This window comes from Hemiscyllium ocellatum, chromosome 21 (assembly GCF_020745735.1).
Source record: "Hemiscyllium ocellatum isolate sHemOce1 chromosome 21, sHemOce1.pat.X.cur, whole genome shotgun sequence".
NCBI classification, from domain to species: domain Eukaryota; kingdom Metazoa; phylum Chordata; class Chondrichthyes; order Orectolobiformes; family Hemiscylliidae; genus Hemiscyllium; species Hemiscyllium ocellatum.
Window position 1 is genome coordinate 16,901,078 of NC_083421.1, and position 26,497 is coordinate 16,927,574.

The 26,497-nt window shown below is 44.7% G+C and overlaps 1 protein-coding gene across 13 annotated transcripts in view; it reads right to left on the reverse strand.

The window, feature by feature from the left end:
* Window positions 1-26,497, reverse strand: part of exd3 (exonuclease 3'-5' domain containing 3) — a 390,852-nt gene that overhangs the window by 145,617 nt on the left and 218,738 nt on the right. For all 13 annotated transcript variants that reach the window (XM_060841203.1, XM_060841204.1, XM_060841205.1 and 10 more), the window contains 2 exons: window positions 16,871-16,924; window positions 12,333-12,464 (listed from right to left, as the gene is read on the reverse strand). In XM_060841203.1, the coding sequence (XP_060697186.1) occupies window positions 12,333-12,464; window positions 16,871-16,924 (186 nt within the window). The remainder of the gene's footprint in view (window positions 1-12,332; window positions 12,465-16,870; window positions 16,925-26,497) is intronic.

Genomic DNA, 26,497 nt, shown 5'->3' on the forward strand with positions numbered 1-26,497 from the left:
TAACTTAAGGCTTTATCAGGTGAGACAATGCATTTTAGATGTGAGGCCTTGTTTCGAGTCTGTGTCTTAACCTGGATTCAGACTGGTTTTATTCCAAAGTCAGAATTCAAAGCATCAACATGGATACTACCATTACATGTGGGAACGCCACTCACCACAGGCACAGCAAATATGTGACTCTCTCCCAACCACATACCTGGACTATTTTCCATACACACATGCACACACGATCTCTCTCCCACATGCAATCTCTGCCTGCCACACACACTCTCTCTCCTAGACACACACACACGTGTACACTCTCTTCCACACACATACACACGCACTCTCTCCCTCACACACACGGACACACGCTCTCTCCCTCTCAGACACAAGCACTCTCTCCCTCTCACACATACACATGTTCTCCCTCCCACACACGTACGCATTCACTCTCTTCCACATGCACGCATTCGCTCCTTCACAAACATGCACGCACTCTCTCCCTCACACACACTTGCATGCACACTCTCCCTCCCTCCCACACACACGCATGCACTCACTCTCTCCCTCCCTCACACATGCACTCACTCTCTCCCTCCCATACACACATACGCATGCACTCACTCTCTTCCACACACACACTCTCTTCAACACGCACGCATTCTCTCCCTCACAGACTTGCATGCACTCTCTCCCTCACACACACAAACATTCTCTCCCTCTCACACACTTGCATGCACTCTCTCCCTCCCACACACATACACACGCACTCTCTCTTCCACACACACATATGCACGCACTCACTCACTCTCTTCCACACGCACGCATTCTCTCCCTCACAGACATGCACTAACTCTCTCTCTCTCACACAAACACACTCTCCCTCTCACACACTTGCATGCACTCTCTCCCTCCTCCGGCACGTGTGTTCTCTCCCTCCCCCACACATGCGCATTCTCTCCCTCCAAACACACACTCTTCCACACAATTGCAGGCATGAACTCTCTTCCACACAGACATACACACGCACTCTCTTCCACACACGCGCACACTCTCCCTCACACACACACACGGACACGCTCGCTCCCTCTCACACACAGACACGTGCTCTTCCTCACATAGACACACGCTGTCTCTCAGACACAGACAAGCATTGTCCTTTTCACACACGCACGCACACTCTCCCTCCCTCACATATACACACACTCTCTCTCTCCCTCCCATACACACATGATCTCTAGATCACACACACACCTGCGCTCTCTCCCTCACGCACAGATGCATGAGCGCTCCCCTCACATACATATGCACTCACTCACTCAGTCTCTCACACACACATTCTCTTCCCCCCACACGCACACACGCCAGCACTCTATCCCTCACACATACACGTACTCTCCCTCACACACATGCACATACTGTTGCCCACACAAGCACACTCTCCCCATCACACTCTCACCCACCACACACAGACATTCTCCACCTCACACACATGCACGCACTCTCCCCCTATCACGCAAGCACGGACTCTACCATCACACACACACACGACCTTATACACATGCCCATGCTCTCTTCCTCACACACATGCCTGCTCTCTCTTCTCCTCTCACACATGCACGCACAAATACGTACTCTGTCCCTCACACACATACACGCATGCCTAAGGACACTCACACACACTCTCTCTCCCTCAAACACACATACACACACACTCCCGCACATACTCTCCCCCTCACACAAACGCGCACAGGCTCCCCCTCACACACACGCACTCTCCCCCTCACACAAACGCACGCACTCTCCCCCTCACATACACGCACGCACTCTCCCCCTCACATACACGCACGCACTCTCCCCCTCACATACACGCACGCACTCTCCCCCTCACATACACGCACGCACTCTCCCCCTCACACACACGCACACACTCTCCCCCTCACACACACGCACACACTCTCCCCCTCACACACACGCACACACTCTCCCCCTCTCACACACGTGCGCTCTCCACCTCACACAAATGCATACACTCTCCCCCTCTCACACACGCGCGCTCTCCACCTCTCACATGCACGCACTCTCCCCCTCTCACACACGTGCGCTCTCCACCTCACACAAATGCATACACTCTCCCCCTCTCACACACGCGCGCTCTCCACCTCTCTCACATGCACGCACTCTCCCCCTCTCACACACGCACGCACTCTCCCCCTCTCACACACGCACGCACTCTCCCCCTCTCACACACGCACGCACTCTCTCCCTCAGACAAATGCATGCACGTTCCCCCTCACACACGCACTCTCCCCCTCACACACACGCACGCACTCTCCCCCTCTCCATACACACACACACACACACAGACACACTCTCGTCCTCATACACTCACGCACTCTCCCCCACTTACACGCATGCACTCTCCCCCTCACACACACTGCTTCACATATGCACGCACCCTCTCACTCTCATACACACGCATGCACTCTCTCACTCTAATGCACACTACCAAGCACACAGAGGTATGCTGTCTCCTCCCACACACACACAAAGTCCCTCCCTTCCACAGACATGCAATTTCTCCTTCCCACATCTAATCACTCCCTGCCATACAGGCACGCACTTTATTCCACACACACACGCATGCGCTCTCTTCCACATACTCGCTGGCAGTCTCTCTCTCTGACCCTCTACCCACCCCAACACACACACAATCTCTCTCCCTCACACACACACTGCCTCCCGCACGCACAGACCCATTCTCTCCCACTCGCATGGACTCGTTCCCTTCTGCATACATGGACCCGTTCCCTCCCACACGCACGGGTCTGCTCCACACACTCACTCCCTCCCACACCCATGCACTCTCCCCCATATGCTTACGCTCTCTCCCTCCTACATTCACATGCACTCTCTCTCTTCCACACACACAGTCTTCCACATACACATGCACACATTCTCTCGCTGACACACCTACACTGTTCCACACACACGCACGTACTCTCTTCCAAATGTGCACACTGTCCCTCCCACACAATCTTCCTCGCACACATGTACTCACTCTATCCCAGACATACACACTCTCCTCCACACACACGCACATTGTCCCTCCCACACGCATTGTCACCATCACTCACAGGCACACACTCTCCCCCTCCCATATGCACCCACTCTCCCCCTCCCACACGCACCAACTCTCCCCCACTCACTCAGACTCACTCTATCCTACAAGCACGCACCCCCTCTCCCCCATCTCACACACGCACTCTCTCCGTCATTCACGCGCACCCTGTCTGTCCCTCATGTACACTCTCCCTCTCACATGCGCTCACTCTATCTCTCCCTCACGCATGCACTCCCTCCTATGCACACCCACTCTGTCCATCCCGCATGCAACCCCTCACCCCCTTTCGCACACACCCACTCTCCCCCCTCGCACGCACCCACTCTCCCCCTCTCACACGCAACACCTCTACTCCCTCGCAAGCACCCACTCTCTCCCTCATGCGTGCACTCTCGCGCACTCTCTCCCTCACGTGCATACTTGCATGTATGCTCTCCCCATGCACACACTCTCTAACGCTAACATGTACACACTTCCGCTCGCACAAACACACTCTTTACCTTATGCCAAAACGCATACTCTCCCTCCCCCACGCACGCAGTCCTTCACACACATGTCTGCACTCTCTCCCTCAAGCACACAAGCATACTCAGTCTCCCTCAAAGACACACATTCCCTCAAGCACACACACGCTCGCTTTCCCTCATTCATCCACGCAAACACACTCTCTCTCTCGCACACTCTCCCCATCTCATGCATACACACATCTGCACATACTCTCCCTCGCATACACACATGCACCCTCTCCCTCAAGCACAGACACACGCAAGCTCTCCCTCACACGCGCACTTTCTCCTTCAAGCACATGCACGCACTCTCTCCCTCACGCGCTCACACTCTCTCGCTCAAACACATGTCCTAACCACTTTTATAACATGGAGGTCAGAACTGGGCACATTATTCCATATATAATCTAACTAAGGTCCAATAGTAGTTTAACATAACTTTGATGTACAACAACAAACATGGGCCTAGTCAGCGGAGTCCACATCCTGCAAATGTTACATCTTCAACACACTTTGACAGATTTCTTAAACCTGATTTCCCTTTCAGAATACTGTGTTACCACTGCTTCTCCATATCACGATTTCCCAAGTGTCAAGTTCCAACTATCAACAGTTAACAATCAGGTTAAATAGTCTCAAGTTCTGCTTAATCTCTTCAAATTCAGCACTACATTTACTACTTTCTAATCCACACTGCATCTAAGACCCCCTTACCTGCTTGACTCAAGAGTTAAACATGCTGTCCATAACCTCCAAGTAGATTGATATCACAACAGAACCTTACCCCACAATGTCTCACAATGCCTGCACCTCCAACTCCAGTTTAACATCAAAATGGATGTTCCCCGAGATGCAGCCACTTACTGCAGATCTGACTGCCTGGGGTCAGACGGTTTTTCACAATCTCCCTCAGTCTCCAACCATCCTTATACAACCCGGTCTAATTTACGTTAACTACCAATTTATTTTAAAATATTATCTGAGCAATTCTACATTATGGTCAAATATTAGCTATAACAAGACACATCACAGGTGTTAAAATTCCCAACTTTTACAGTTCATTTACAACACATTCCTTTCATGGGAACCGGTGTCAGCTGATTTAGCCTGTCTCAGTTGGTTAAAGGGCAGGAACCTGAGCCGGGAGAAAACATACCTCTAAACATCATGTGCAACGTGGGCAGTGGGGACAGTGTCAAACAGGGCTCTCGGCCAAATGGGGGAAGGCTTGGCTCCAGTGTGGTATGTAAAATATATGAGGCAGAGAGACAGACATGCAGAATCTCAGAAGAAAGAAATACACAGCAGGAAGAGAGAGAGAGAGAGAGAGAGAGAGAGAGAGAGAGAGAGAGAGAGAGAATGAGACAGGCTTACAGGAAGAAGTAGCACAATTTATTCCAGGATAGATTTTGATTGCAAATGTAGTGAACATGGCGATGCAGTTGTGATATTCCACGTGCTTACAGCCCAGGTGCTACTTGCATCAGAGATGTTCTCGTGGGTAGAGACTTCAAAATATTAATGTAAAATGAAATCTGAACATGATACTTTAATTAGACACAGCCTTGTGGACCAAAGTCCTCAACATGGCCTGACAACTGCACAAATCAGTACAAAAGCTCTGAGTTCAGGTCAACACTTCCGAATTCTGCTGAAGTAACAGAGTGCTGAGATGCTGAGGGGGAGGGAGTGCAGGAAAACAGGATGGAACACAGACTGCAAAAGAATGTGCATGCCAGCTCACCTTGTCCCGCAGTTTGTACAATGTGCCAGGGATAGGGCATCACAGTGCTGAGGCAGGGTGTTTTAGGTGAACTTTCAGGGGCAGAAACTGTTTATACTAAAGTAGACTATGTAACTCACCTGAAGGTATTTTGGATCTTTAGGGACTTGAAGAATAATGCTCAGTGAAATGATTTATTAATTGCACTGAGGAATGACAAGAGGGCAGGAAGGAGTTGAGTGGAGAGAAGTTAACAATACAGGTCAATTACCTTTGTCTGATATTGCCAGATCTTCCAAATATTGCCAGCATTTTCTGCTTTCAATTCAGATTACCAGAATTGTGGGCAGAACGATGGCACAGTGGTTAGCACTGCTGCCTCACAGCGCCTGAGACCCGGGTTCAATTCCCGCCTCAGGCGACTGACTGTGTGGAGTTTGCACGTTCTCCCCGTGTCTGTGTGGGTTTCCTCCCACAGTCCAAAGATGTGCGGGTCAGGTGAATTGGCCATGCTAAATTGCCCGTAGTGTTAGGTAAGGGGTAAATGTAGGGGTATGGGTGGGTTGCACTTCGGCGGGTCGGTGTGGACTTGATGGGCCGAAGGGCCTGTTTCCAGACTGTAAGTAGTCTAATCTAATCTAATTGCAACTCTAATTAAATGAACCAAACTCTGGTCACCTTAACATAGCAATAAAAGTCATAATTTGCACCGCATCTCCTCGAAACAAAAGCATAATTCTAGCAACACGGTTAGCACTGCTGCCTCACAGTACCTGAGTCCCAGGTTTGATTCCAGCCTCGGGTGACTGTCTGTGTGGAGTTTGCACATTCTCCCCGTGTCTGCGTGGGTTTCCTCTGGATGCTCTGGTTTCCTCCCATAGTTCAAAGATGGGCAGGTTAGGTGAATTGGCCATGCTAAATTGCCCATAGTGCTAAGTGCATTAGTCAGAAGGAAATGGGTCTGAGTGGGTTACTCTTCAGAGGGTCAGTGTGGACTGGTTGGGCCAAAGGGCCTGTTTCCACACTGTAGGGAATCTAATCTAATCTAGCGCGTTAACCAGCCATAGCTCCGGTCAGGATGCCACAACAGCAATGACACATCAAAAAGTATGACACTGGCTGTGAACAGCATGGGGCATCAGAGTATGAAAGACATTGTATTAATATAATTTTTCTCCTTTATCAGATTCACGTAATTACAATTTTGGGTCCAGACTGTGCTCAGTCTTTCACTGGTTCAATGAATTCTAGCTAAAACCTATTTGCATGATTAGCATTCAAACAGCTTTCATGAGACAATACAATTGGGCAGCATAACAGAACCTAAATGTTCTCTTTATTTTTCTTGCAATTATAAACTATTTCTCAACAACTTCATTTTTAAACTAGTGCAGATATACAGACAAAAATGGTCCATCAGCAATATAAGCATTCTTAACAATAAAAATAACATTCTCCAATGCCAATGAGAAACCAGGTTTCATACTCCAGAAAATAACTTGGTAAACCTTGAACTGAACAAGTTGTTTCACTGGTGTGCAGCAGTTTCTTAGCAGTTTAAATATTCTTAGGTATGAAACATTTTTGAAGACTACATGCTATAAACTGGCACACCTGTGATATGAACATCCCTTTTGGATATTCTCAATTTCATTCTGTGCCATGGTCAGTCAATGCCGAACCAGACAACTCAAGCTCAAATTCGCAGAAAGAATCACAGCAAACAGAGGGCTGCTGGGCCTGAAAACTTGAACATAAAATCTGATAAACTGATTTAGCTTCATTGGCCCAGAATTGCACTGATAATCGGCACCGACAGGAACAAACTCCAACTCTCTCCATGCACAGACCATTGAAGAAAGTGGGAATTATCCTGATACAGTTTTTAGGGAAGGTTGTGATCTCCATAAGTTGGAAACTTAATGAAAAAAAAGATATGGCAGAAGGAATACAACTGTGAAAAGTTTCCAATAGTCAGTTGAAATTACTTCAGAGATTCCACGCACTGCTCCTAAACCCATACCTCACATTTCAGACTGACATGCTGGTGAGTCTCTGTCTAAACCCACACAGTACCATGTCAAATTCACTGAAAATAATCGTCGCGGCCTGAGATTTTCTCACACAGTGACCTTCATGCTCCATTAGCTTTCTTAAGACACTAAATTCTTGGCAGGAAACTTGAAGGGCTGTGGGAACTAGGCTATGCTGCCTGGGTTGTTGTGAGAACTAGGCCGGAGAGAAGCTCAACAGGGTGCAGTCAGTATGTGCAGCTTTCCGGATAGCACCAAGTTACCAGGTAACCAGAGCGTTGATTTTCTCTCTGCCAGGTCCCTACAGACACTGTCATTTAACACCAGCTGATGTCACTGGTCCCATTCCATCTCACCGTGGAACCCTGAACAAGGAATCCTGAATATACAATGTCCAAATTCTTCATGCTGTTTGTGCAGGCTATCTTTCAGACTGAATTGCCAATCAGCAAACAGTAAGTGAAAGCAACAAAATTCATTATGGAAATTAATAATTAAATAATTGCACCCACTTTATTAATTTATTTAATCAAAGTACTGCCTGATCAGGTGGAAAATACATTTTCACAACATTCAACATCAAGTGAACATGAAGGTGCCGAACACAGTGAATCCAACAGGCACTCACTGGCTGCATTTTCCTGGGCGTGTGGCTTGAAGTTGAGACAGGGAAGAGCTGGGTCCCAAATCCACTGCCGTAGCCTGGAAATTTTCCAGGGTGGTGGGGCACAGAGTACTCAGTGATTAAGATGGACTGCACAATCGACAAAAATGGTCAGCCAATACTGTTAAGGGTCAAAAAGTGTGGCACTGGAAAAGTGCAGCCGGTCAGGCAGCATCCAAGAAACAGGAAAATCAATGTTTTGAGCATAAGCTGCTCTCCTGCTCCTCGGATGCTGCCTGACTGACTGTGCTTTTCCAGCGGCACACTTTTTGACTCTGATCGCCAGCATCTGCAGTCCTCGCTTTCTCCCAACACTGTTAAGGCCCCATTTAAGCAGAATTGCCAGCAGCACCCCACCCACCATATATGGAGGTCACAACTGAGGCACTCTGCCTGCAGCAGCTGGAGACTCATACCCCAGTGATGGAGTCCTGGGCATGGAGTTGCACATAGTGTGAACAATGGATTCGATCAGTCATCCCTCCATTCGGAGAGACCCAACAGCTTCAAGTCTCATTGTTACGGACCGGGCCAGACACCCTCAAAATGTTTTAAGAATGTAGCCTAGACCCTACCTTTCTCTTATTTTAAAGATAGATGTGAAGTGGATATTCCAGGTGTGTTGCAGCTGGTCAAACCGCTCAGCTTTAAGCAAAACAGAACTTATTTAAACACTACAGTTGAAATACAAACAAAAGAAAATGGAATGCAGAATAACTTTACTACTGGAAAACTTAACCAACCCAATTTAGCAATTTAACTGTGGAACTATTCCAATCCAGTAACATCCCAAAGACACACCCTTAGCAAAAAGGCAAATTGAAACACAGATTCTTACAGGCAATATTCAAAGAGAGAATCAGTCAAGAAACATTGGCTGAAGCTGCGACCTTCCCTGGACTCCAGCATCTATGGCTGCCACAGCTAAAACCAACCTAGAAAAAACCTGAACTGGGATAGCTGGCCACTCCCACACCATTGTTAAACTAGGCTCTTTCTAGACCCCTCAGCACATCTGCCTTTACAACTTCTCTTAAAGAAACCCAAGGACAAACAAACCTTGTTAAAGTGACTGCATCGTCACATCATGATGTCTGAAAAGGAACCTTGCATCCAAGCTCCTGAAGTGGTCCCCTCACTTAGGGACCCTTGCAATCTCTGACGTGAGTCAGTAACACCAACCTGTTGTGGTGAGGCCACTGAGGTTGAATAGTCAGGCTTCTAACTGCAGCTGGCAGCCTGGGCTGCTCAGCCACGATCCTCAATATGGTGGTGAATGGATAGACTGCCAATTAGGAAAAGGGGGGGAGGGGAGGTAGGGCAGGGGGGCAGGGGGAGGAGGGAGGAGGGCAGGGGGAAGTCTGCATGGTTCCTTTAAGTGGTACAGTAAAGTGCTTTTCTAAGATTAGACATTTATACAGAAAAACCTGTCTGGCCAGAGCTGCAGATTACAGACAGTTCTGAAATTGAAACATGGACCAATTGGCTGCTTGATTGGAAATTTTAGGCTTGTTTTGATGGTTTGGCAATTAGCTTGAATCAACCAATTAATTTAACCCAAGCACACAGAAATTGAAAACCAAGTGATTTTAAATTTGATGGCTCTGACAACCTCAGACCAATGCTAATGTATGAAAACTGGTATGTCACCCAAGGTGCATAAAGAGAGGGTTTTTGAAGATCGGGGTGGGAGCGAAGAGCCATCTGAGAAACATCTAACTTTCATAAAAAGACAGCACCATCTATCCATAAAAGGTACCACAGCACTTCTAGCTAAAAGTCCTCACAGAAGAATTCACTGAGAAAACATCCCTAACAGCAGGATCAGCAGATGAAAGGAACTTGTGGCTGCAGAGACAGTGGAGAAGGCGCAGCATGTTGGAAGACACGTTCTGTGTAGACTTAGAGATAAGGTTTTAATCTTTTTTTCCTTATTGCTTGGGTTTATATAAATACGACTTGTGTTTATTGGAAAAGCACACCAATAGAATTTTGTTCAGTCAGAGAATAGTTAGGGTTAAATCAGTATATTGTTACTGATTGCTTTTTTTAAATTTAACCATTCTTTTTAACAGATTATAAAGCTGAGACGAGTTTCTCTGTGTGTGTTAGCCGTTCTCCTTTATAACACTACTCCCACTAATTCCTATGTTTCTATGTAACCTTCACTGACTGCTAAAGTCAGTATCTGACAGCATGGAAAAGGGCATTCTGCCCACATGCCTCTGCCTTTGAAAAGAATAAAACCATTTAATCCCACTTGCTTATTCTTTTTCTATATTTCTGGATAGCTTTCCCCAACAAGTATTAATCCAATTTCCTTCAACTGTTACTTTGGAATCTGTTCCAGGTACTTGTCAAACAGTAAATTTACAATGACAGATCACAGCTCAAACAGAATTCCCCTCTTCTCCACTCTGGTTCTGTCTCCTTACATCTCCATCTCCTGGCTGCCAACTCCTGTACCACTTGAAATAGTTCAGTTCAAAAACTGATTTCTCCCATCCACAACACTTAATAAATTCTGAACACTATTTCTCCCTTAACCTTCCTTTCCTACTCTACAAAGGACAGCCTCAAGCAACTCTTAACTCTTTGTGTAACTGAAGCCCATCATCTCCAATATCAGTCTATATGGGCTGTTGGAACCCTGGGTGATCTTCACTAGCATCAGCATTAGTCACTATTCCATAAGCTGCAGTGTCTCCTCTATCAAATCAACTTTGATCAGCTCAAACAGACAGCTTTGTTGTAGAAGTCAGTTTCAAGGAGGAATAGAGGAAATGGTAATAGGTCAGATTTGATTAGATGAGATTTCTTGCAGAAATTTATACAACTAGTACCTTTATACCAACTAGTCCACATCGACCCTCAGAACAGTAACCCCCCCAGACCCATTCCCCTATATTTATTCTTGACTAATGCACCTAACACTAGGGCAATTTAGCATATCCAATTCAACTGACCAGCACATCTTTGGGCTGTGGGAGGAAACCAGAGCACCCGAAGGAAACCCACGCAGACACGGGGAGAATACGCAAACTCCCCACAGACAGTCGCCCGAGGCACGAATTGAACCTGGCGCAGTGAGGCAGCAGCTAACCACTGGGCCACCGTGCCGCCCCGAATCAGATCAGAAACATCTGGAGTCTAGGAACAGTCACCTTCATTCTAAGTTAGACACAACAATTAATGGTGAATTTGTCAGTTCAGGACCATGGCATTGTGGAAAGTTATTGCAGAGACTGGGTAAAATATGATTTGCTTATTACACTCCATCGTTGGAGAATTATTAATGCCATAGCAAAGGATTCAAGGAATATCTGCAGTTGACAGAAACTTTAGCCAAGAAAAGATAGATTACTCCAATCTAATTCAGGAGCTCGATATAACCTGCAACCCAAAACTCCCTACACCAGAACCTTACTTCCATTGAGAAGCAGGCAGCTACAAACTGTCTCACTGTCATGTGAACAGACAGGGCTCTGTACAAAACCATAACTAATGCTTTCTCACATGGACAGCCTCTGGGAGTAACAACATTAGCATAACAGCATACTAGAAGAGCAATTTCCCATCAACAAATTATCAACTGGAACAACTTAACATAACACCAAACCAGCTCAAAACACATCAAGGGGAACACTGCATATTATAAACATTTTTTTCCTCATTCACGGGATGTGGGTGGCGCTAGCTGGATGAGCGTTTATTGCCCGTTCTTAAGTGCCTCAGAAAGTGGTAGTGAGCTGCTTTTTAGAATACAGCCACATGATTAGCTCAGCCATTTCAGAGAACAATATCAAAAATGTTTCCTTTGCGAGCAGCATGTGAATCTTGTTCAGCCAATGACCTTGCCCCCAGCCTCACATTGTGCACAGGTTAAGAGAGATAGACTGGATTCCCACATTCGGCTAAGCTGGTTTGTTCATTCAGTTCATGGATGTGCAAGCAGCATTCACCAGCAGTCTGTTTCTGTACAAAGCACCATCAACTAACGCAAATGTGAATGATCTCTGTACAACATGAAGTTAGAAACTGAGACCAATATAAACTCAAGGTTACTTGATCTTTTGTTCAGGATACAGAGAGTCTGTGTAAGAAATACCAGTTACTGGGTTTGTATAGAAGATGATCCTTTCTTTTACTTAAGGCCCTAGTCTTAGTTAAAGTATAGTTCGGTCAGAAGCCTTTTATTCAAAAACAATTTGGGTTTATATGCTCATAGAAACCATTCACCGGTGTGTAAGACAGCACTGTCCAACCACTTCCCTAACCCACACCAGGCATTCTTCCCTACCTGACAGCGGCTGAAGATGTCTGTTGGAGTGATTTGCACGTTGAAATGTTTCAGCACAGTAATTGCCTGGTCCTTGGCTTTCTCTGAGCAATTCAGAGAGAGGCAGCGGCCTTCAGCCACCTGTGAACGCAACTGAAGAGAAGATAAGAACGTCAGTAATTGTCCAAGACCTTACAAAAGCTGCAGCCAGAACCTCACTCCTCCTTTCCCTTTCACAAATTATCCTTCTCTACAGGCTCTGACTCAGCTTTCACTGGGTTTGAAGAAACCTGGACCCCCATTCTTCAAGTCCAAATAAAGACAGGACTCTCTCATGCATATAACAGACTCCAGGAAACAAACCCAAAGCAGCATCTCCGCACAAAACCAACCAAGCCAAATACACCCAGGTCCGTTTTATGCCTTAGTGAATTCCTGCAGTGTATCTTGCAGACTAATACACATTGCTGCTACTGAGCATCAGTGGTGAAGGGAGTAGATGTTTGTGATGTGGTGTAAATCAAGCTTCATTCTGGATGCTGTCAAGCTTGACTGTCACTGGAGCTGCACTCAAGCCAGGCAAGTGGGGAGTATATCATTACACTCCTGACTTATAGAGTCATACAGCACAAAACTAATCCATGCCAACCAGATTCCAAACTAAAGTAGACCCAGTTGCCTGCATTTGACCCATATCCCTCTAAACTTTTCCCATTCATATAACTGTCCATATGTCTTTTAAAGGTGTAACTGTATATGCATCTAACACTTCCTCTGGCGGTTCACTGTACTAATGCACCACACACTGTGTGAAAAAGTTACTCTTCAGGTCCCTTTTAAAGCTTTCCCCTCTCACCTTAAAATTATGCCGTCTAGGTTTGAATGCCCCCCCACCCTCTGGAAATTAACTTTGTTATTCACCTCATCTATGCCCCTCTTGAATACAGCTTTGGGGAGTCAAAGGGAAGGTACTCACTGCAATATTCCTAGCCTCTGACCTGCTCTGATAGTCACTGTGTATATCATAGAACCCCTACAGTATATAAACAGGCCATTTGGCCCAACAAATCCACACCCAGACCTATTCCCCAATCCTTTTACTCTACATCAACCCTTGACTAATGCACCCAAACCACACATCCTTGAACACTGTAGGCAATTTAGCATGGCCAATTCACCCAACCTGCACATCTTTGGACTGTGGGAGGAAATCAGAACACCCAGAGGAAACCCACGCAGTCAAAGGGAGAATGTGAAAGCTCCACACAGACAGTTGCCGAGGTTGGAATCAAATCCAGGTCCCTGGTGCTGTGAGGCAGCAGTACTAACCACTGGCCCTTCTGGTTTCTGATCAATGTTGGAATGTTTTCAGTGGCAGATTCAATGATAATAACACCACTGAATTTTAAGGGGTGGTCATTTAGATTAGATTAGAATCCATACAGTGTGAAAATAGGCTATTTGGCCCAACAAGTCCACACCAACCCTCTGGAGAATAACCCACCCAAGACCCATTCCACCACCCTATATTTACCCCTGACTAAAGCACCTAACACTATGGGCAACTTAGCACGGCCAATTCACCTGACCTGTACAGCTTTGGACTGTGGGAGGAAACCAAAGCATCCGGAAGAAACCCACGCAGACACAGGGAGAATGTGCAAACTCCACACAGACAGTCAGCCGAGATGAGAATCGAACCCGGGTCCCTGGCGCTATGAGGCAGCAGTGCTAACTGCTGAGCCACCATGCTGTCCCTTAGAATGCCTTGTATTGGAGATGGTCATTGTTTGGCATTTTTGTGGGGCAAATGTTATTTGACATCAACTCAAACCTGGATATTTTCCAGACCTTGTTGCATTTGAATCTGGACTGCTTCAATATCTGAGGAGTTGCAAATTGTGCTGAACGTTGTGCAGTCATCAGTGAACATCCACACTTCTGACCTATCTAATGTAGGTCACTGATGAAGTGCCTGAAGATTGTTGAGTCTAGGAATACTATCCTCAGGAACTCCTGCAGAGATGCCATCCAGTGCTCTCAAGCAGTACCTGCTCAGCAATAACCTGCTCATGGACATTCCGCCCCTGACCTCACTACAGCCTTGGTTCAAACATGGATGGAAGAGCTGAATTCCAGAAGTGAGGCTAGAACAACAGCCTTTGAAATCAAGGCTTCATTCAATAAAGTGTGGCATCAAGGAGCCTGACCAAAACTGGAATCAATGGGTATCAGGGTAAACTCCCTGCTAATTGAAATCATAGCTAGCACATAGGAATATGTTGTTGGAGCTCTGACATCTCAGCTACAGGATATCTCTGCAGGAGTTCCTCAGAGTATTGTCCTAGGCCCAACTATCTTCAGCTACTTCAGCAATGATCCTTTATAAAGGTCAGAATTTGGGACGTTCACTGATAATTTCACAATGTTCAGCACAATTCGCAACTCCTCAGAAACTGAAGCAGCCCACATTCAAACGCAATAAGATCTGGTCAATATTCAGGCTTGGGACGATACATGGTAAATAATATTTGTGCCACACAAATGCTCTCAATAACCATCTGCAGTACAGGCAATTCTTCTAGAATGAGATGGTTGCACACTTGTGCGAATCTACGCTATATAAAAATCACGCAATAGATATAGCACTTAAAGTGTTGGCAAAGCAATGCATTGTAGCCAATACAGAGGAACCTCGACTATCCAAATACAAATTATCTGAAAATCAGATTATCCGAAGGAGATCTTGAGTTCCCGATAGAAACACTACATCAAGGACGTGCTTCCAACAGTGATCGTGTCTTTTGTTTATAGTGATTAAACAGGCACCGTCTCCAAATGACTGACCTCCCGCCCTCTCTCTCTCTCTCTCACCCCACACTTTCCCTGGAGTTTTATGGAGGGGTGTACCCTAACCCCCTCCCTTCCCCAGATAATCTCTCCAATATGGTCCTGTACAGGGCAAAGATGGAACCTGTCAAAAAGTTGCAGTAAAATGTTGTGTGTGTGTGTGCGTGTGCGTGAGCATGTGCGTGCGCGCTATTTGGAGACTTACCCCACAAAGGCATCAGCAGCAGCAGTGGTCCTGATTTTGGTGTACAGTCCAGCTGCCCTGGAGAAGGGGTAGGGGCAGACGGGGGGGGAGGCTGCCCTTAGTGTTGGTGGGGGGGGAAAGAGTGCTGGACGGGGTTGGGGGGGTGGTGTTAGATGTGGTCGGGGAAGCGGTGTTGGGCAGGATGGGAGGGGGCAGTGTTGGGGTCAGAGGCAGTGGTCGGGAGGGGCAAGGATGGGAGAGCGGGGTCTCGCGCGCAGTGTGCTGCTGCAGTCTCCTGAATGGGCAGCAGACTTTAAAAACTCCCAGCCCCAGAGGAAAAGCATTGAATCAATTAACTGAATAATCGATTATCCAAACGAAATAGTGCCCACATCTCGTTCAGATAATCGCGGTTCCCCTGCACATGTTTTAAAAGTTTGTGCTTTAAAAAGAGTCCCCTGTTCATCAGTCGCATTAGTCAATTCGCATTGATGAAACATGCATTATAGCAGAATGACCTGCACGAGGCAAACTAATGATTGCCTCTTGACATTATCATCATTGAATCCCCTACTATCATTATCCTTATGGTTACAACTGACCAGAAACTCAGCTGGACTCGCCACATAAACACAGTGGCTACAAAAGCAGGTCAGAGTCGAGGTATACCGCAATGGTATCTCATCTCCTAACTCCCCAAAGCTTGTCCATCATCAATAGGGCACAAGTCAGGAGTGTGATGGAGTACTCCTCATTTGCCTTGATGACTGCAACTCCAATAACTCAAGAACCTTGACACCATCCAGGACAAAGCTTGATGGGCACCACCTCCAGAAACATCTAATCCCTCCACAACTGAGGGCACTATCTTCAAGATGCAGTGCAAAAGTTCACCAAGTCTCCTTAGACAGCACTTTTTAAACCTGTAACCACTTCCATCTAGAAGGACAAGGGCAGTAGATACATGGGAACACTCGCACCTCCAAGTTAGTCTCCAATCCATTTACCATCCTGACTTGGAAATACATAGCCATTCCTTCACTGTGGCTGGGTCACCCGATAGCACCTGATTTTCAGCACCACATTCTCAAAGATAACTCAGGACAGGCCAATAAATACTGGCCAGCCAGTAATGCCCATGTCCCACAAACACATTAAACAAAAAAAAACAACATTCTCCTCAGACTCCAAAATGGTTATTGGAGCACAAGACTCCACGTCAGATCTAATTCAAAGCTCCCTTGATGCCACGTCTGAAACTTTGTTTGTATTCTGGAGCCACACACAAACTACAGTCTGCATAGTGAACTTCTACATGATGCTTGCTGAACATACACATGCTGCCAGGATGGCACAGTGGCCATACACATGCTGCCAGGATGGCACAGTGGCCATCATTGCACACAAGCACAGACTGCCCAGATGCTGCTCTCTGTTCATTGACCATCGTTCACTGGATGAATCGACTAACTTATTGCACACATGACAATCTTAACCATTCTGTTGAGATAAAATGGGCACTTACTGCATGATAAGGTAAGCCACAGGTCAGAATGAATCGGTTATCTTTGCGAGCAATCTGAAACAAAGAATGGAGCATATTTTAATATTTCAGAGCACTGTTGACTATTGATTGTAATAAAGGGGAGGTGGTGGGCTAGTAGTAATATAACTGAACTAGCAATCCAAAACACTGTGATAAAATTTGAATTCAATCAAAAAGCTGAAATAAAAAGTTAGCCTAATGTCAACCATGTAAAACTGTCATAAAAATACATCTGGTTCACTGATGCTCTTAAGGATGGAAATTTGCCATCCTTACCTGGTCTGAGTTACACTCCAGACCAACAACATGATTGACTCTTAACTTGTCCTTTGGGAAATTAGGGATGAGTAATAAATGCTGCACAGCTTTAACACCCATATCCCATGAGCACAGGAAGGGAAACATAAAAATGTCACAATTTCATCATGTGACAATGCTGGCAAATTTCTTGTAGTTCATTGAATTGGGTGCTCTGTTTCCTTCTACAGTTCAAAGATGTGTGGGTTTGGTGGATTGGCCATGGAAAAGTGCTCATAGTACCTAAGGATGTGCAAGATAGGTGGATTAGCAATGGTAAGGCAAGGTTATGGAGCTGAGATAGGAGCCTGGTTTTTGGTGGGATGCTTTTGGGAGGATTGGTGTAGACTCAACGGATTGAATGGCTTCTTTCCGCACCATTGGGATCTATGTGTTCATGATCATACCCTACTCATGTATGTTGCCTTGAAATAACACACTTTGCAAAATATTGAAGAGTTCACAGAGCAACAGGTCCAACTGATAAACTGGAAACCTATAACTGTTGAGATGGGAGTAGACCGTTGGATTCCTGGCTAATCTGACATCATGGCTAATCTGACTATAACCTCATCCATATTCTTGCCTTTCCCAGATAATCTCTCACCCCCTTGTTTAACAAGCATCTCTCCATCTCCACCTTAACAATATTTGATAACTGCTTCCATCCCCTTGCTTTTCAGGAAGAGAGTTTCAAAACCTGAGGCTCCTCAGAAAAAAATTCCTCCTCATCTCTTCTTTAAATTTTGAAACAGTGACCCCACAATTCGAAATTCTCTGATAAAAGAAAACGTCTACTTTAAATCTATCCTGTCAAGACCCCTCAGAATCTTACGTGTTTCAATCACCTTTTACTCTTCTAAACCTCAGCCTGTCTAACCTTTCCTCATAAGACAACAAACAATAGACAATAGGTGCAGGAGTAGGCCATTCTGCCCTTCGAGCCTGCACCACCATTCAATATGAGGCTGATTATCCTTAATCAGTATCCTGTTCCTGCCTTATCTCCATAATCTTTGATTCCACAATCCTTGAGAGCTCTATCCAACTCTTTCTTAAATGAATCCAGAGACTGGGCCTCCACTGCACTCTGGGGCAGAGCATTCTCACCTAATCTAAGACAATTCACTTCACCTAGGGAATAGACTGCTAAACCTTCCAACAGTAACATCCTTCCTTAAATAAGGTGCCGAATACTGTGCCTCAACCCAAACTCCCAGAGGAAACCCAAGCAGACACGGGAAGAATGTGCAAACTCCACACAGATGTGGTCTTACCAGTGTCTGATGTAACTGAAAGATACCCTCCCTACATTTATATTTAATTTGAATTTACAATAAATGATAATAATCTATTATCTTTCCTAACTATTTATACCTGCAAATAAACTTTTTGCAATTCATTCACAAGAACACCCAGATTCCTCTCCATTTCAGAGCTTTGCAATCTCTAACAGTTTACGTATGTGTTCAGTGGACACTTGAGTTAAAGTCCCATCAAGTAGAAGTTTCTTTTTGAGTGTTGACGAATCTAGGCATGTGCAGACAATAATTTGGGAGGGTTGAGTTGTTAATACCCAAAGCAAATGTAAGAACTGAAAAGGGAATAGTAACTTGCAAAATCTGAGCAGGTTGCCGATGGGGTTTTACCATTTTCTCTGCCAAGACGAACAATTTCATATTTCCCCACATTATATTCCATTTGCCAGATTTTTGCCAACTCCCAATCTGACTATATCCTATGTAGCCTCCTTATTGTATTTTTTTACAATTTACTCTTTTATCTTTGTGTTGTAAGCAATTTGGCAACCATACTTTCAAGTCCCTTCAATGAAGTCAAATTATATCAATTGTAACCAGCTGAGGCCCCAGACTGATCCCTGTGACACATTACTTGTTGCCTCTTACCAACCTAAAAAAGACTCATTTATGCCTATTCTCGTTCCTATTAACTATCTGTATCCATGCCAACATGTTGCTGCCTACACTAAGAGCATTTATTTTCTGGAATAACCTTTGAGTTAGTAGCATTTGGAAATCTAAGTACATTCTACCAACTAGTTCCCTTCATCTTCAGCATGTTAATTCTTCAAAGAACTCCAATTAATTCAATGAACAGGATCTCCCTTTCTCAAAAACTGTGGCTCTGCCAGTTTCCTTTACATACATTTTTCTAAGAGCCCAGCTATAAGGCTTTCAATAAGTGTCAAACAGCTTCTCAATGGCAAATGTTAAGTTTGATTATATTTCAACTTCTTCAATTAACCCCAGAGAATGAGAACCCCTTGAAATGTATCCTTCTCATTGAATGCAATTACTTTGTGTGTTCTTTAATAGCTCCTCAAATGTCTGCTACTACATTGCAACTGACCTAACACTTAACCTAATTTGCCAGTTCACTTTCATGCTCCTCTAATTCTGGCCTATTATATATTCCCAGTCGTAAGTGTTTACAGCATCAACCAAGGCTGGAAAGTTGATTGCTGACATGTAAAGCAGGCCTCAATGAACAGCTATGCCCAATCATGGGATCATAGAATGCCTACAGTATGGAAACAGGCCCTTCAGTCCAACAGGTCCACCAAAGAGTAACCCACCCAGACCCATTCCCATTTAACCTTACATTTACTCCTGACTAATGCACCTAACCTACACATCCCTGAACACTATGGGCAATTTAGCCTGGCCAATTCACCAAAACTGCACATCTTTGGATTGTGGGAGGAAACCAGAGCACCCAGAGGAAACGCACGCAGACACGAGGAGAATATGCAAACTCCTCACAGACAGTCACCCGAGGCTGGAATCGAACCCAGGTCCCTGGCGCTGTGAGCAGCAGTGCTAAACACTGAGTCACCGTGCTGCCCCACGCCCCATCTCACCCCGTCTCAGCTATGTTCTGAAATGAATATTGAGTAAGAAAGAAATCGGCAAAGGGCCTCTGCGTTTGGAGACATCTCACATATGTTGTAATATTTGTTGAATGGGTGATTGATTCCAATTGATCATTTAGCATTCCTCATTACAGCAGTAAGACTCTAATGAAACATAATTCAACTCCTTCCCTCAAATGGCCCTGTTCAAGATCTGTTCAATTCACATCCAAACGAAAACAATGGGATTAAAAACTAGACAGAGTCTAAAACAAATGAGCTGCTTTTCCAGGTTTCAGCCCAGGTCTCAATTTATTTATGGGCAGGCTGAGGCAATTCTACCTTTCTTGATGATCTGAGTGACAGATAATTCCTGACATGTAAGATGATCGAGTGGCTCCAATTACATTGATGGATATGTTCTATTGGCACCCTAACAGTCTGGGACAAATAGAAGAGCAGATATGGAGGTAAGTTTCAGGGAAGCGCAGTGATCATGGCGGATTTCAATTTCCTCAACATTAACTGAGGCAGACATACTATGAAAGGTTTTCAGAGAGCAAAACCTTAAAACGTAGCAAAGACAACTTTTTAAACCAGTAAGTAGAAGGCCCCACAAGAGAGGGGTCATCAAATAAGCCTGAAATCAAAATTGTAAACTGGGGAAGGCTAATTTTAACAAGATCAGATATGGTTTGGCCAGAATGGACTGCAGCAGATATTTCCATACTTCCACATTTCAGAACTATGGGATACAAAGAAAGAAATCTGGACAGTACAGGGTCTAGATTAGAGAGGTGCTGGAAAAACACAGCAGGTCAGGCAGCATCCGAAGAGCAGGAAAATCAACATTTCGGGCAAAAGCCCTTCATCAGGACTGAAGGCAGAGCCAACATGTTCCAACAAAGAAAAAATATGGGACCATCAAATCCAGAGAACCTTGGATACAAAGGCAAATGCAGGATTTAAGGGAAAAAGGGAGGTTTATGGCAGATATTGAATGTCCAAAACAGCTGAAGTTCTACAAAAGTATAGAATATGCAAAAGGTAACAACAAGTAGACTAGGATAGCTAAAAGAGGATAAGAATGAATACTGGCACATGAAATAAAGGTAAATCCTAAATTGTGTTACAAGAAAATTACAGCCAAAAGGATACTGGAAGAAAGAATAGGGCCATCAATGACCACAGTGGTAATTTGTGCCAGGAGCCAGGATGTAGGTAAGGTTCCAAATGAATACTTTTGAATGAGTGTTTAATGGTGAGAGAGATTATATGTGTATAGAGGTCAGGAAGATCTGTGATGCAATTAAAGAAGTTTGCAGATTTCTGAATGGCCTGGCCAGTTTAAAACAGCTTAAAAGTGGGTAAATGCCCACTGCAGGATGCAATTTATCCAAGGTTGTTGAATGGCGAAAGAAAGGAAACAGCAGGGGCACTGCAAAAAATTTAAATTCCCCTCTGACCGCAGGCGAGGCACCAGAGGGCTGGAGGAAAGCCAATGTGGTACCATTATTCAAAAAGGGAGCAAGTAACTAGGAAACTACAGCCAGTCAATGAAACCTTGGGGACATTCAAACTGTTGGAAGCAATTATGACAGACCAAATTAATCTGCGTTTGGATAGGCAGGAAACTAGACAAGAAAAGAGAGCATGATTTTGTTAAGGGAAGGTCATGTTTGGCCAATTTAGTTGAATTTTTCAAAGAGGTGACCAGATGTGTAATGTTTTGATGCATTTCAACAAGTTTTTGCTAAGGTAGCAAAATTGATAGCAAAGATAAGAACCTAAGGAATCTAAGGAAATTTGACAAATTGGATCCAAAATTAGCCAAGTGGCAGGAAGCAGAGGGTGATGGTTCGGGGGTGTTTTGCAACTGGATGTCCTTGTTCAGTAGGGTCCTGCAAGGGTCACTGTTGGGGCCCTTGCTGTTTGTGGTTTATATAAATAATTTGGATATGAATGCCAGAGCATTAATCATTACGTTTGCAGATGATACAGGAAATGGTGTGATAAATAGTGAGGAGGACACACATAGGTGAATCAGAAGCAAATTATATTCAATACAGATGGATGAGAGTTCTGGAATCCACTTTATAGGAGGCATGTGATACCAATGGAGAGGGTGTAGAGGAGATTTAATACAATGTTTTCAGAACTGGAGCGTTTCAGTTATAAAGAGAGACTAGATAACCTGTGTTTTTTTTCCCTTAGAGCAGAGCAGATTAAGAGGACATGATTGAGAGATATAAAATTAGGAAGGGCATTGACAGAGTTCACAGGAAGAAACTTTCCCCCTTGATGGAGGGATTTAAGGTAAGGTGCATAAGGTTTCAAGGAGATATGAGTAAAATCTTTTCATCCAGAAGGTGGTGGGAACCTAGAACCTGTAAAGGTGGTAGCAGAAAACCCCACATCATTTAAGAAGTATTTAGATATGTGTTTGTGAAGCTGAGGCATATAAGGCTATGGGTCAAGTGCCGGGAAAAGGGATTTAAATAGATAGGCGGTTATTTTTGATTGGTGTAGCTTGTAGGCTAAAGGGCCGTTTCTGTGCTAGCGACCTCTCTGACTCTATATTAGGCCTAACAGTTTTCATTTCTTCCTTCTTTTCAATTTCAAAAGTTCAACTTCATTTCTTTTCTACTGACTGAAACCTAAAATCCCGGTCTGGGATTGCTAATAATTTCTTACATTAAGATCATTTCATTTGTTTAAATTCTTTTCTTAGGAATGATGCTTTGGTCATGTTACTCCACTGAAAGACGTCTCAGTATGCTTAATACATCCTTCCCCTCAAACAACTTCCAGCACAGACTAACAATGAATGTCAGGGTCTGGAAAGTTCTTCCTGTTGGCCCTTTGCATAGTTCCTTAGGAACTGAGTAACCTCCTCTCACTTGAAATTATGGGTATTATAGCTTTTAAAAATTAACTGCAAATATGCAGGCCAACCTATATATTTAATTTAAATTTCCAAAGTAAATGACATTAATATATACAGTATTCAGATCGTTCTGTTATAATGCACAATTTGTTAACACAAATTCATTGTAACAATTGATGAAATAGGGACGTTGTTTCTACAGCGCAAACTTTTAAAACATGTGTTGGCTGTAATACGATTACAGCGCCAACACTTACAGTGCTGTTTCTAAAACGCAATTTTTCTAAAACGCGGAGTTGCTCAAGAAGTTTCAGTTTCATTACACATTGTGGAATTGACAATACAACTTAGATACAAACATCTTGGGATCTTGGCATGGTGGGTCAGTGGATAGCACTGCTGCCTCACAGCTCCAGGATCCCATGTTCGATTCTCAGCCTTGAGTGACTGACTGTGTGGAGTTTGCACATTCTCCCCATGTCTGCGTGGGTTTCCTCCAGGTGCTCCAGTTTCCTCCCACAGTCCAAAGATGTGCAGGTCAGGTGAATTGGCCATGCTAAATTGCCCATAGTGCTAGGTGCATTAGTCAGAGGGAAATGGGTCTGGGTGGGTTACTCTTCGGAGGGTCGGTGTGGACTTGTTGGGCCGAAGGGCCTGTTTCCGCACTGTAGGTAAGCTAATCTAATCTATGCAATTTCACATAACTAAGATCAGTTTTAGAACACCTTGTAGATTAATACACTCATGTTCAATTATTCAATGTAAAAATCACAGGAAAAGGGAAAGCAATCACAAGGATGCAGTCAAATGAAAAACTGACCAGAGTGAGGTTTATATCTGGCAGAATTGAGGGAGGGAGCAGGAAAATAAGTGATGTCAGGTCACAGATAGAAGCTGGAGATCAGAGTCGAGACTGTGGTGCAGGAAATGCACAGCAGGTCAGGCAGCATCTGAGGAGCAGGAGAATATTTCCCTCCCCACCCCTATCAACGTTCCAGAGAGACCATTCCCTCTGCGATTGCCTCATCAGATCCATGTTCTCCCCCACCAGCCCACACCCCACTCCCAGCACCTTCCCCTGTCACTGCAGGAAGTGCAAAACCTGTGCCCACACCTCCCCCCAACACCTTTCCCATCTATCTGCTCCACCCTCCTTTCCAACCTATCACCTTCTCCCTCAGCTTCATCTACCCATCACATTACCAGCTACCTTCCTCCAGCTCACCCCTCCTCCCATTTATCTCTCAGTTCCCTGGCCTACAAGCCTCATTCTTGATGAAGGGCTTATGCCTGAAACATCGATTCTCCTGCTCCTCAAATGCTGCCTGACCTGCTGTGCTTTTCCGGTAACATACTCTCGACAGTGACAGAAGTTCACGGCTCAGCATGGGCAGAAGTACTGCCTACTGCTCTCTGCAGGTGGTGCAAATTAACACAAACCAAGCCTTACTGAGCTCAGGAGCTAGACGTATGGTTGTTAACTTATTCAGAGATTTACACTCTTAAAATGTCTTAGATGGCAAAATTGGCCTCACCATGAGTTCTTTGGTTTCAGTGAATTGCATCATAGAACACATGCTGATGGGAGCGATGTCAATCCCATATAAGATCTATGACATATATATGATCTAGCTCTTGTTGCTAACAATTCCTTATACAGAAACAAGCTGTCAGACAGCCACATTGTGGCCTGCACTGTGATGAGGCATGTGATATCATTTCTAGAACTTGCATTTTAAAACAGTGATAAATTGGGTTGGTTACTTTTCTGAAGGAACTTCAAAAAAAAACCTGGATCAGACAATCCTCCTGGAACAGAGAACGCTGGAGTGTTAATGGAAGATTGTTTTTATTGCTCTCTTATGTCTTATCCCGCTACCCCACACACCAGGCCTTATTATCACAAAGTCTGCTGTCACACACTACCTATTGTTAACCACCAATAATCCCCATTTAGCTATTCGTCCTCTTAGCCAGATTGCTATCCACTCCTTTGTCTGTCCAACTGTTCTGCTGTGTTGTTGGACTCTATCCCCATCTATCATCTACTCCTTAACCCTCCCCCCACCCCCACCCTAACTTCTGCATTTAAACTGACATTTTCCTAGCTTCCATTAGTTGAGAGGAAGGGTCACCAGACCTGAAATGTTAACTGATTTCTCTTCACAGATGTTGCCAAATCTGCTGAGTTTTTCCAGCAACTTCTGTTATTGTGATGCTTTACAACAGGTGGGGCAAACACTTCAAGTCATTTGCTTGCCTTTGGTTCAGGATAATCAAGGATCGATTGTGGTTGAAGAAACTTCGAGATCAAAAGAAATTGGACAGTTTGGAGGAGACCTGATTGCAGTCTTCGAGAAATGAGTATTGCACAGTTTAGGGAAAGCTTGGGGTGGGGGAAAGGAGGGCATCTGGGTAAGATGCTCTTTGGAGGGATCGGTATGGACTTGATGGGCTGAATGGCCAAATCCCCACACTGGAGGGATTGTACGATTCTCTGAATTTGAATCACTGTAAAGTGGCAGTGTTGGGGAATAGATTGAAGCTCTGGTATCTTGTGTATTTAAGATTTTCCAAATGAGTCTATAACACGATAGCTCAGTTTTTATATTTTGTGCAATAAACCGTTCATAGTTTTAAAGATGTTGTGTATGGGGGCTGGCAAGGGGGATGTCCTCAGTTGGCTGGACAGCTGGTTTGCAATGCACTGTCATTCCAACAGCATAGGTTCAATTCCTGATCTGAATGAGGTGATCATGAAGGTCCTGCATCTTGACCTCATCCTTTACTTGAGGCATGGTGACCCATAGCTTAAACTCACCACTAACAAAAGAGCAGCTCTATCATCTCCTAGGATTAAAGCCACTTTATCATTGTGTGACAATATGAATGACGTTAACTAAAATAAAAAAAAATCTATTGGGACAGATTTCATTCTGGGCTTTGATTTGGTCAGGCAGAGGTGGGTACTGCAGTTGCAGGAGATTAGAGTCAAGATTAGAGAGGTGCTGGAAAAGCACAGCAGGTCAGGCAGCATCCGAGGAGCAAGAAAATCAACATTTCAGGCAAAAGCCCTTCATCAGGAATGAGGCCTCAGATGCTGCCTGACCTGCTGTACTTTTCCAACACCACTCTAATCTTAACTTGATTTGTCCAGTCATACTATCAACTGGGATCTGAATGTGAATCAACTGCTTTAGAGAAAATACCGCTTTTATTCAAGCACTACTCAGACAAACAGAAAACACAAGCACAAACTTCCAATGAATACCATCCCATAGGCATTAAATTCTAATAAACTGAATCTCATCCACACATACCAAGCAATACCCCTTGTGAGTGAGTGTGATGGAGTATAAGCCTGTGAGAGGATGTGTGCATAGATGAGTGTGTGTGTGTGTGTGTGTGTGTGTGTGTGTGTGTGTGTGTGTGTGTGTGTGAGAGAGAGAGAGAGAGGGTCTGCGTTCAATACCCATAAGGATGGCCTCAACTGGGACCTTGGGTTCATGTCACCCTACAGGTGACCCCACTGCACGATGCGCATGCACAC